The sequence below is a fragment of the Cynoglossus semilaevis genome, chromosome 14 (assembly GCF_000523025.1).
Source record: "Cynoglossus semilaevis isolate Cse_v1.0 chromosome 14, Cse_v1.0, whole genome shotgun sequence".
NCBI lineage: Eukaryota > Metazoa > Chordata > Actinopteri > Pleuronectiformes > Cynoglossidae > Cynoglossus > Cynoglossus semilaevis.
In genome coordinates this window covers 14,680,020-14,692,436 of record NC_024320.1, presented here as the reverse complement: position 1 = coordinate 14,692,436, position 12,417 = coordinate 14,680,020, and the positions used below count along the sequence as shown (strand labels likewise).

Sequence of the window (12,417 nt, the reverse complement as noted above, 5' to 3'; positions counted from 1 at the left end):
AATGGATAAACATAGGCAATTAATATTACATCTATTTGTAAAAATATTCTTAATTTACAGCATTTTTCCCAAACCTGCCAAAACTTTTTGCACAGTACTGTTTGACTGGGTGTTATTTTGAACGATTTGAACACATAACTTTACTTAATCTGAAATCCCTGCAATTCAAAGGAAAAAACGTAGCAGTATGGATGTAGCTGCAGTCAAAGGAAGGGGAGGCAATGACGGGAAAGAAGGGTGGAGGGGAGGGTATAAGTTGCTCTAACTGGTCTCTCACCTGCTGCGGTGCACTGCTCAGGCCTCCCTGTCTGGAGGTTAGCTCGGCTGGAATTGGCAGACTCCATGCCTCCTCAATAAGAGGGAGCATTTTACTTTTACCCTGTAGGCTACTGAGCTGGGGGTTACTCAACTGAGCCTAGGGGAATGGAGAACGGCGTGAAAAAATAAAAATAAATAAAACATAAGGTTTTATGTTTTTGGTAAATAAATAAATAAATGATGACCTAAAACAAAGGAAATGATCATCAATGGCATATATGTAGAAGATACAACACAAGTGAGCTCAGCGATAACTTGTGTCTTGGATAACAATGCACCGGTCATGTACAATATTCCACCACACCATCACAGTTACAAGTCCATTAAAACAAGCAGCCCGGCTTGTCTTAATGTCTAGTGGGATCATGATATTGTAACTTCATGCATGTGTAAGGGTAAATGACATAGCTAAGACAAAAAGATGGAGAAACTAACACATAAAGTATTGGAGTAGTTTGAAGCCTGATTGTTAAGTACATGTTTTTAACAAACCTTGTGCATTAAAATTAAGAAAATCTTCCAGGACAGTGTTGTTCATGCGTAAGACATTCTGACATTGTAGCCCTGAAAAAGGATAAATTAAGCCATTTGCATCTCCTAGATTAAAATCTGGCCTAATTAAATACAAACCTAGGAAAAGTTGGGACCCTTTCTATTAATGCAAACTGCCTAAATAAAGTATATCATTTTATGAACCTTTATCCAGCAAAGAACGAAGCCAAATGTGTTCAACGCTTTCATTGACATATATTAAGTTGTTCAAAAGGGATGCCTGTCTTCTCATGTACCAGATATTTTTAACACGGGTCAGATCTGGACTGCAGGCAGGCCACACAAGGACACAAATGCTGAATCTACAAAGCCATGCTTTTTTCATTTATGCTGGACGGTGCTTATTTTCACAAACGAGTCTCCCAAAAATAATTGAGCAATGAGACTTTAAAATCCATCCAACAAAGTTAGTGTATCCATTTCAGTCAATTTCAGGAGAGCTTTAGGATGGAGAACTCAAACCTTTCGTCTTCAATTGCACTATGGGAAACAACTTATTAGGAAACTTATTGAAGTTTGTATATGGATTGATTCAGATGGATATAAAAGATAGGGATGGTAGTAAACAACAGCAGGAAGCATGTGATGGTCATGAAGGCCTTTAATTAATGTCCTAATTCACGATTTTGTAAGATATTGGGGGGAACCAGTAGTACCAGGAGATATATTGAATTTTTTATTTTATAAACACTATATAGATGTATTATATCCCTAAAACCCTGTTTATAGAACCTCTATGGTTCTCACTGCCGGTCTTTCGCTCTGCTTCACCTCTCTCCCTCTGTCTTCCTGACCTTCCCACATCTCTCACATTGAGCAACAACACTGCAGTTCCACACACTGGGAATTAACAGTGGAAGATCCTTTAGTCAATATAAAAAAAACTTATTAGGTGGTAGTTAGGACTGTGAGCAGCAAAAGAATGTGTTTGAGAATGCTAAAAAAACGTTCAAACAACTTTGAGCAACTTGCAGCATCGTGACGAGTGTATGACTGAAGTATCACTCAGTTCTGCTCTCAAAATAAAAACACCGGAAAACTCATATTTCAGCGCACTGCGTTCTTAAATTCCTCTTTGACCCTAGATATCGTAATATCTGTGACACTGGCTTTGGATGATATACTTCAATGCCTGTTCTTTTAAGTATGCCATGATGTTCCCAGTGTTCATTGGCTGATGTACCTGTCTATAGAGGTGTGATACTAATGTATGTATAAGGGGAATCCGTAGAGTGTGAGAGAGACGATAGGGAGAGAGATGAGCATCATCATGACTCAAGGCTCAGATAGAGCCTTTGTTAAGGGACTTTCTCCTTTTTCACATATTAAAACTGCTTAAAGTGCACACTCCACTCTCTAGTCAATGCAAAAGGTAGTGTCACATTATATAAATAGTCGTCACTAGTAAATTATTACAGTCCTTTAAAAATGCATTGGTCTACAGAAACTTCTCAGCAATTTATAAAAAGATCCTTTCACTTTGCATTTTAGCTGCGGCTGTCCGTGCTCGGCACGTCACAGCTTTTTTATGAATGGTTTACATTCCTGTGCTTTGCAAAGCTCTTTCCACCCACCTGCAGGCATTTGATGCGGTGAGTTAGTGCAGTGGCGTTGCTGCAGCCCTTGCTGCGCGTGGCGTTGATGTAGCACTTGATGGCATCGTGCGGCTGGTTACAGGACTCGTACAGCGTGCCCAGATCCATCCAGGCAGCAGCGTGGCTGTGGTCCAGCTGCACGGCACAGATGTAGGCCTGCAGTGCGTCCATGGGCTGGTTCTGCTGCTGGTACAGCACCCTGAAGAGTTAGAAAGTAAGGGGTGAGAAGACTGTAGGCACTTTCATTATGAATGTTTGTGTTCAGGCAAACATAGTTATTGAATCAGTTGCAATCAGTTCAATGCTTTTGAGTTGGTGGACACAGGCCACTGTCAGCGTTTATGATGCCTACCCTATAGAGCACCACGTGTCTGCACTGGCCTCTGATTTGTCTATGGATTGCCGATAAGAGATGAAGGCATCCTGGACCTTCCCGATACTAGAATAGCACCTGCAGGAGAGACACATGTTGTCAAAGTTGGTTTAACAGAACGAAGAACATTTAAAAGACTGAAGACACTCATGGACAAAGTGTTGTTTGAGTAAACAATTATAGATTTGACAAAATATTTTAACATTGATTTGTAAACTGACTGCTATGAAAATAATGTTTAAACTGCATTGAACTCACCTGCCGAGGAAGTACCAGGACTGTCCAGAGTTGGGGTCAGCCTCCAGAGATTTCTGCAGGCACTGGATGGCATAGCTGTCCCTGGTGCTTCTGTCCCCGAGCTGTTCCACTGTGTGATGCATCCAGCCTGGAACAATTAAAAAAAAAAGAAAGAAAGAAAAAGAAAAAAAAAATCAAACCTTGTTCTTGTTCAAAGGAAAGACAGCTTCCAACACCAGGTTCTCCCCAGTGAACTCAGCTTACCTAGCTGCTGCAGGGTTGTGGCCTTCACCTGTGCCGGAAGATCCTCTGTCTGTAGAAGGCTCTCATATGCCTCCTTGGCAGCACGGTATCTTTTCTGGATTTGAAGAGGAGCAAAGAGAAACAAAAAAGTTTTGGAGTAGGTGGGGGAAATCTATTCTTTCTATCTGCTGCTCTTTTGAGGGAACACTGCAGTGGATGATCTCCTTTCATCTAATCTTACTTTTGGCCTTGTGAGCTTGTGTGCCAACTATCTTCATAACCTTCTCTACATCCATTTTTTTGGACAGTAACATCGTCTCCACATAGATGGTCTTACAGATATTTCACTCTTAATGCCACCTTTCTGCCACACGTCACCCCAGACAACTTTCTACATCCATTAAACCCTCTTCTCCAATGTCAATATTTTGAGATGTCTGAATCCTGATCCTGTCCCGTTTGAGAATAATGAGTTAAACAAAGTGCACATTCTTGCTAGAAAATATTTGCAAGTACAAGTTTTCCGTGTATTACAAGCCATTTGCAGTGATGTGTTCAGCACAAACAAGCCAGGTGTTAGAGCACTTCTGCTCTCAAAGCTGGTGGGAGTTACTATATCCCTCTACTGAAACCAAAAGGAGACCACCAGCATACAAAAGAGGGGGAGACAGATTTTCTTGTTTCCTTGGCAACCCCGTCGATGGGCTGAGAGTAATCTCCTATCACCTCCTGCATACCACCCACTCATGCAAGCACCCTGTTTCCTCCTCAATTCCTCAGCACCTGATGCAAAATGACATTACAAGGCTATCCCCGGCACTTAACCGCTCTGCCAGTGGGAGCTGGGTGAAAGGCTGTAGCCTCAATATTAAGACATTGACTCGAGCAGGCACATTCACAAAAGGACACAAGTGAATAGGAAATATCGCTCGTCCTTGAGAGCGAGTGAAACTGCAACAGAGGTTAAATTAAACAGCAGGCACTTACCTGGATCTCATACAAGTGAGCAATGTGGAACTGAACTGTAAAAGAAAAAGAAGTGGCCACATTAGTAAAAAAGGTCATTGGACAATTTCACAAAGATTTCCTCACCCTCTCTCCACATGTTGTTTTCAAGTGGAAAAACCTTCAATTCTGTTTTAGGCAAATTATTCTATTCTACACTTAGTGGAACACAGCAGAAAGGTATAGTTGTGCTCCTGGCAGCACCTTCCTTTGTCTGGAGCGCTGCAGTGTCTGATCTAAGCTGCTTGAGTGACTCTCAGCAGATGGAGAGAGGAGGGGAAAGAGAGACAGAGGGAGAGCGGGAGGGAGAGAGGGAGAGACAGAGAGAGAGCGAGAGCGAGTAAGAGGGGGAGAAGAAAGACAGGGGCTGCCCTTCCCAAGTGTATGTATGTGTGTGTTGAGAGTGAGTGGGAACGAAGGGGGACACAGTGAGGCAAAGGGAAACAGTGAGCAAAAATGGAAATTTCCATCACCAAGGTAACAGGTAGCAGGGCGTGAGAGATGAGATGGCAGCAGCAGAATATTAAAAAGTAGCAATGATTTGATCACAGTGAAGCACAGCAGCTGAGTAATAATCCCAGGCCCAAGACACACTGTGCTGTGTCAGCTGCAGCGTGTCTAACCTACATTATGAAGATTCAACAGCTGGGAGATGGTGTAGTATTGTCGTTGCAAATAGGGTTTCTGCTCTGGAGCGGTTCCCGGTCTTTTCTCTAGTCGTATTTCCCTTTATTCTTAAGGGAGAATGTCCATGGCTCGCTGCTCTTACATCTACTGAGGCCACGCTGTAATGACGCTGCTACAGCTGAGGTTAACCCCATCCCGCAATGGGAACATGGAACATTTAAAATTCTCAACAGAAAGAGATTGCGACTAATTATTTTAGGGTCTGAAGATGCATCCGTTTATAGCTTCCTACCCAACCTTGGTGACATTTGGGAAATAATTATTTTCTTCTCAGTCACCTGGACTTTGGATAGATAGAAAAAAGTTTTGAGTTTCGGCTATCAAGTATCAGAGTTTAGAAAATGAAAAAAGTTTTTAGAAAATATGTCACAAAAGAAAAACATTGGTTTTATTTGTACTTATTTTTATAGGGGTTTATGTATTTACAATTTAAATGACATCACTGGCCTAAAAAAGGTTTTCCGAGTTAATATTTTGTCCATAATTTTGACCTTTGGACATATTTTTGTTCCTGTATGCCAACTATGGCACATTTCTAAAAGAGCTTATTCAAAATGCCAATTACTTTTCAAACAATAATTCCCTCATATTCAAACATTATTTAAAATCATAAAAAAAAAAAAATTCTTACTTTCAGCTTTGGACAAAGTGCAGGGGTTGGAGTCAATCAAAGCCAGCTGAAAATGCTGAAAGAAAGAACACAGAAGAAGTTTTTCAACACTTTCTAGATCACTGATTTCTTTCTTCTTCATTATGAAATTATAAGAACTGTATCTAAGAAATGGACTGGTTAATGACCTTAAGGCTTGACTCATAGTCTGTGTTGACTTTGAACATGAGACCCAGGCGAAGGTGAATCTCCTTGGCCCGGGAGAAGCCTGGGTCAATGTACAGCACCTCCTGGAATGCTTTGATTGCCCTGGACAACACAAAGGGAACCGTTACAGATGTAGTATCCTGTATCCTGCTTGTGTTTTGTGTGAAAAAAACCCCCAAAACATTACTTACCACTGAAAGGCATTATAATGGAAGTAGACCATTCCAAGGCCGTACAGAAATGCAGCATTCTGGTGGTGAAGGAAAATTAATTACTGTAATGTAGAAGCACTGCACAACAACAAAAAAATATAAAAACTAAAACAAAAACTCTCAAGTCTCTAAATGACATCACTGTTTCTTTAAGATTTCACATGCATGTCTTTGAACAGTCATTTGCATAGAGAAACCCAACATGTGGCTTCAGAAGTCGAAAAAAAACAAAAAAAAAAAAACAATAACAAGCTCAAAGTATCCACCACAAAGTTTCATTTTACTAGAAAAGATGTTTTAAAATGACTCAGCATGAAAAACAAAACTAACATAAAAGACCATAGAAGCTTCCTCTGCATACAGAAATGAACACTTACTACAGTGGGAAAGTGTGGGCTGTGTGTGTGTCTCACCTTCCAGTAGTCTGACTGTAAACTGTAGTACCTCTGGTATGCCGATAATGCTGTGATTTAATAAAAAAGAAAAAAGAAAAATGAGTTTTTTGCGGTAATGGTCAAAGTTAGCATTGACAAACGTGTGCAGTGGAATGAAATAAATGGAAGATGTCAGTGCTGAACCCAAATGAGAAAGGCTATGCATTTTCTGACACAAAAAAGGACAGATTACGTGAATTGATTTTTAAATTGTTATTGTGAGCAGGTGTCGCTTTAAGAATGAAAAACTTTTATCACAGAAACAAAGGAAGTTATGATGACGCAATGCATAAAACCACGGCCAGCTCTGGCTTGTCTGAAAGTGCCAACATGTCTGCGGTGTGGACACATTTCAATATATCTGAGAAAGACCAACGGATAGCGTTAGCAAAACGTGTAATGATGAAATTTAAAAAATTTGTAGAGGGGGTGCATCAAGGATTTCTCCACGTCGGGTTTAATTTATCACCTGAAATCCAAACATCCCGATAGCTATGATGAATGAGAGAGGAAGGAAAGCCTCGGCTACAGCCCAGTCGAGGAGCTCCCCGCAACACTCACCTCACACCAGTGGGTCTTAATAGAGAACATTCTCTCTCTTCTAGCCCTGTTTGAGCAGCTAACTAAAGAGATCAGCTCCTCTGATGCACCTGTAGCAGATGTTATTCCTTTAATCGCAGCACTAAACGTCTTCTGATGAGGTTGAGAAGAATCATGGAGTGAAAACTATGAAAAGTACAGTCTGTCAGCACACGTTTCACTTCTGCTCCTCTGCATTTTGTTGCGACTGTATTTTATCCGCATTATGAAGATCATTACTTGGACGTGGGAATAAAAGAAGTGCACACGAGAAATGAGCCAGCAATGTGCACTTTGTGTTTTTACGACAGAACATATTTAATTTTAATCATTCAGCACATTGTACATTATCATTTAATGTACATATAAGTGGGGTCAAGTTTAATATTTTATTTTATATTGTGCATTGTTGGAATGTGCTAAATTTTGTTCATAATTTTGACATTTGACACAGACAAAGCCATAAATGCAATGGTACTAATAATTTTCTAATTTTCGGTTTTAGGCAATTTTAATTTAGCTGCAGCCCTAATTATTATTATAGGCACACCTTTTTCTGTTGGTTCCCTGGTGGAAGTATAAATCATTTAGTTTGACATAAATGAAAGATAAAGGCAAATTTGTTAGTTTACTTGAATTAACGGACAAATATACCCTGTTTACAAGTATAAAGTGACCAAAAACAAATGCTGAATGAAGAGAAAATATGCATCGGAAATCATTAAAATCATGTAATTACTGAATAATCAAATCGTTGTAACCACTTCAAATAGAGAGGTTAGGTGACACACTGTTTAATTATCTGCTGAAGATGATTCAAATTCATTCAAAAATTTCATGAGAGCATGGGAAAAGATGATGACTCACCTTTTGGATAATCCTCCAGGAGGAGGTTGAAGTGACCGAGCTGGCAGAATAACTCCGGCTCCACTTTTCCCTCAGCCTTAAGGATGAGCGAATCGTAGCAGCGCACAGCCTGAAAGAAAAACAGCAGAGCTCAGCAACGTCCATCTGTCTGTGCTTGAGCTCAGAGATGTGTAACCATCTTCATCTGTATTCCGCAAAGAAGGCCAACTGTCTGTGAGGAAACTTCATGAAGACAAGCTTGACCGAACCAATTGGTGTAGAGTCAATCTGTTCTCTTTCCTCACATATTGTTTTTAATAAACATTAGAGGAATGACCTTAACTTATCTTACTCAGGACTGGAATCTGTGCTAAGTAGACTGCAAACTAAACTGGCCCAGGGGACATTAAGGTTGCCTCGGATAATGTAGATGATGGTGCTAAAGATATTATTTCTTCCCATTAGATGGATGCTAGTGCACTGATAAACAGCGGCTGGTGCATGTGAACTGGATTCATCCTTGGAGCAAAGCAGTGTTTTATTAATTCCCTAAAAACCGACAAAGAAGGGTCGCACTGTACACGTGTTTTTCTGCACTCTACACATCCATTCACTGTCTGGTGAGCTCCGTGTATCCCAGCAGTCTCAGTGCATTGTGATTTATCACTGGTGACACAGCAAATTATTTATCGCTGTGTCATTAATCCTGCAGGGACTTTTTTCCCCTGTGCATCACAAACCAACTATTCAGAATCTGAGCAGCTGCAATGCAGTGTCTTCACTTTTACAGATTTATGACATTTATACTGCCTGTGAAACTGGTTTTATGTTGATTTATTTCACCTAATTTTCTACCTTTAGGGCCATTTCCTACACTAATCGAGCCAAGTGTACATTGAACCGCAAGCATAAGTAGACAATGATGTTAGGTTGCATATGTCTATGGAGGATGAAAAATGCATGTGATGTCAGGGTGTGTTTGTAAACAAGGAGATAAAGACAATTTGTATATCATGGTTCAAGAAAGATATTTCCACTTCCTGAGTAGTACTTCAGTAATACTTCAACTATGTCAGATGGTCAAATCACAAATCACACTGTCTCCCACAACTTCAGCTCATCGGCAACAACAGGTGCTGCTCTGCCATTCAGAGCTTAAGGACAGGCAGCTGCATGAGTGTCAACCCAAACAACCATGTCCACGTTTATCCAAAAATGTCAAGTTTTGGATAAAATTTGCCACCTTCAACACTAATAACCCTGCTGCAGCTGGTCCTTCATGTGTGGGGCAGTCACATCACTGATGACAAAGACAGATTTGCGGAAATAGGTGGACATGGCTGCTGTTTCAATGACACATCAACTTCTGTAAATCAAAAGTTATCTTCCATAGCAACACAGGTCTGTGAAACAATTCATAATGATTGTAGCTAAGGCAGGACTGAACCCTGTAGCGTCAAGACTTTGCACTTAATACAACTCTTGAATTAATCAGTAGAGGTGCTTTAACTACCTCATCATCACCATCTTGGCTTTTAATACTGATTCAACAATCCACTTCTCAAAAAAAGAAAATCAATAGCAACATGGCTCCTAGTAACAATCCGTGCAATAATGGTATTTACTGGTCATTAAGTCACACTTTACATTATTGAACCTGTTCTGATAACACAGGTAGCCTATGTTCTTTTGGCTATTGTGTTAATGATCCCAGAACTTATTTTGCCCTCCAAAAGCAAGTTTTGACATATAGAACCAATACTCTGGTTTCTAGTAAATAAAATACAGTTCATTACCCCTTCACCACCAATTGTCACAGCAGGGAACCCTGCATTGAAAACTTCTAGCACATGGTTGATAAATTAAATGCATAATGTAACAAGCAATGTTCCTGCAGTTAGCACCATCGTGAAAAAACTCAGAACTCAATAAGGTCTCAATAAAATAAAGAACAAATTAGTGTTTTTACTTGGCATTTTATCCTGGCCTCAAAACAACCAACTATTGAAGACACATGATGATGCAACATGCTGGTGTTGAGCAAAGGAAATCTTTCAACGGTATAAACAGCAACTAGATTGTCTTAAGTGAGAACTTGGTTGACCATCAAGTAACTAGGTGATCTGTTTCATGGAAACAGTGGGATCAACGGTGCCGAAAAATATCTTTCAAGCTGCATGGTGTAGTTAATTAATTACCAAAGGTCTATCAGGAGAATTAACTTAAATTATCTAATTTTGTGCAAAGAAACAACAAGGTCAAGTATAGACTCCATGTGAAAGAGAGAAGATTATTACTCATCAATTATATGGCAGCTGTTGTAGGGAGAGAAACTTCAATGACATCACATCAGAGAAAATGAACAAATCACATGTATAGGTCTCGTATGGTGTTGTCTTAAAAACAATGCACTCTCTCTTTCCTTACTCTTATTCCTAGTCTCAATGTTGCTCACAACACATAGCTCAAACAGTAAATTGAAATCTTATTAGAATCATTTTCTGATCAGGACCTAAGGCAACGGTCTGAATACTCGTTTATACACACAAGTATTAACAGTCAATAACATATATACCTATAAAATTAACTGTCAGAGCTGTCTCTATGGCTCTGGTGAAAAGAATTCATATTTTAAATCAAATGTGTACACATACATGCTCTAGAGGAAGACGATAACTGGTTCACTGGTAGGATCCATGGTCTTGTATATGTAGCTTCACAAAAATGGTTAGGTTAATTAACCACAGGTAAGAATGTGAGTGTGAATGTCTTTTGCCTTTATATGGCCCTGTGAAGTACTGGGCAACTGCCTAGGGTTCAAGCTGCCCAATGACTGCAGGGAGTGGCTCCAGCCTAAACCATAAGCATCAAAAGGATTAAGAAATTAATTTCAGATAAAACATATTTAGGCACATTATCGGATACAAAAACGAAAGTACCGTAGTACTTGCGTACTACTGTTGACAGTGATTTTGAGGTTTAAGGTAAGATCTCCTAAAAGTATGAAAAGTTTTATTTGTTACAGAGACATGTTGATATTGTAGAGGCACTGTGCATTAATTGTGTATCTTGTATCACAAATACTGCAGACGTGACTAACTGGGTTTTCTTCTAAAACTACTGTGTATATTGTGTATGGTAACATACAGTAAATATTAAATTATTTAGTTGCAAGCTCACACTATATCTTCCAACAACTTATTTAAACTTAGGAATATACATGCATACAGAAATGAAATTAAACAATTGAAACATTAAATCTGCTACAATCTGAAGATGAAAAATTGGTTCTATTCCTTTTTTTCCCCCAATCACTGAACACGTACAATACTATTATCCTGAGGACCACATGCCCACGCCTTGCGTGTTAATTAAGCTAGACCACAGATCATGTTTAAATGGAAGTTTCTTTTCACATATAGAACATAAAAAAATGAACCTCATACATTACACCACAAACTTTTGATATGCAGAAGGTCAGACAAAATCAGACACAAATCACAACCTGGTGTGGTTATCAAGGCTGGAACACAAATATAAAAAGGATATTTTGGCATTTTGAATAAATATAGTAAAACAAATGATCATTTATGTAAACAGTGTTTACACCAACACAGCACACAGACACACACATCAACTTAACAATTGTTGGGATGTAAACGTTTTACTGTGTTATTGTGTATCTATAAAGCTATAGCCTTTCATTTATATTTACAGTCCGAGTTGCTGAAAGAAAACCTTAAACTTAACATGATTAAAAACAAGCAACAGAAAATTAAGCTTTGCTATTTAGTCCAAAATATTAAATGAATGCCAGAGATTTTCTACTTCTTAACAGCTTAAACACCCTGTGTCTCTGCCAATTTATCTGATATGTTTTGTCCATTCTCTTCCTGACTGCTGACTATTGGATGCCTTTGATTCTTCAGCACAACCATGGAGAGTAGAGGGATGACCACATTGTAACACTCTGTGTTGTGTTAAAATATTGAAGTTTTGTTAAAGATTACACTTCTTTAATGTGTAATACATACACACACTGTCATGTTGAGATAAAAATATAAGTATTATACTTGGACAACCAAGTGCAATACAGTGTTCTCTCTCAATATCAGTTTTCCTTTCACTCCCTCAGTACACTGCAGATTTTTTCAAATCTGATCTTGCAAAATTCTCGCTATATCACGGAATATAGCAAAAAATAAACTAAAAGATATTATAAAATCATTATACATCCAAGAGTTTTGGTTTAAGAATATGGATTCCTGTTTTGAAAATGAGGTAAGCGCATTTGTGAACGATTGCAGGTAACTTTGTTTACCTAGACAAGATCGTACACTATTGGCTAATACAATGCGTACTCGGTGTACTATTGGCTAATTGAGCATGCTCTTCTGTTCCTCGCGCTGACTGGCTCATGCATCGTTGCATTTTTCAGCAATTCCCCTCGTCTGTCAGCCACTCTTGTTCACTTCGCTCTGCATCGCCATTATGCAACTCTACTGTGCATATAATTGTG

General features: G+C 39.2%; 1 protein-coding gene across 2 annotated transcripts in view; it reads right to left on the bottom strand.

The window, feature by feature from the left end:
- Window positions 1–12,417, bottom strand: part of LOC103389705 (lysine-specific demethylase 6A) — a 30,033-nt gene that overhangs the window by 13,154 nt on the left and 4,462 nt on the right. The window contains exons 3-13 of one of the 2 annotated variants that reach the window (XM_008325234.3): window positions 7,920–8,028; window positions 6,453–6,502; window positions 6,019–6,077; window positions 5,809–5,929; window positions 5,642–5,696; window positions 4,306–4,340; window positions 3,340–3,433; window positions 3,097–3,223; window positions 2,818–2,916; window positions 2,445–2,664; window positions 278–415 (exon numbers count right to left, since the gene is read on the bottom strand). In XM_008325234.3, coding sequence (XP_008323456.1) covers window positions 278–415; window positions 2,445–2,664; window positions 2,818–2,916; window positions 3,097–3,223; window positions 3,340–3,433; window positions 4,306–4,340; window positions 5,642–5,696; window positions 5,809–5,929; window positions 6,019–6,077; window positions 6,453–6,502; window positions 7,920–8,028 — 1,107 coding nt within the window. The remainder of the gene's footprint in view (window positions 1–277; window positions 416–2,444; window positions 2,665–2,817; window positions 2,917–3,096; window positions 3,224–3,339; window positions 3,434–4,305; window positions 4,341–5,641; window positions 5,697–5,808; window positions 5,930–6,018; window positions 6,078–6,452; window positions 6,503–7,919; window positions 8,029–12,417) is intronic. The other variant, XM_008325235.3, reaches the window with a different exon arrangement.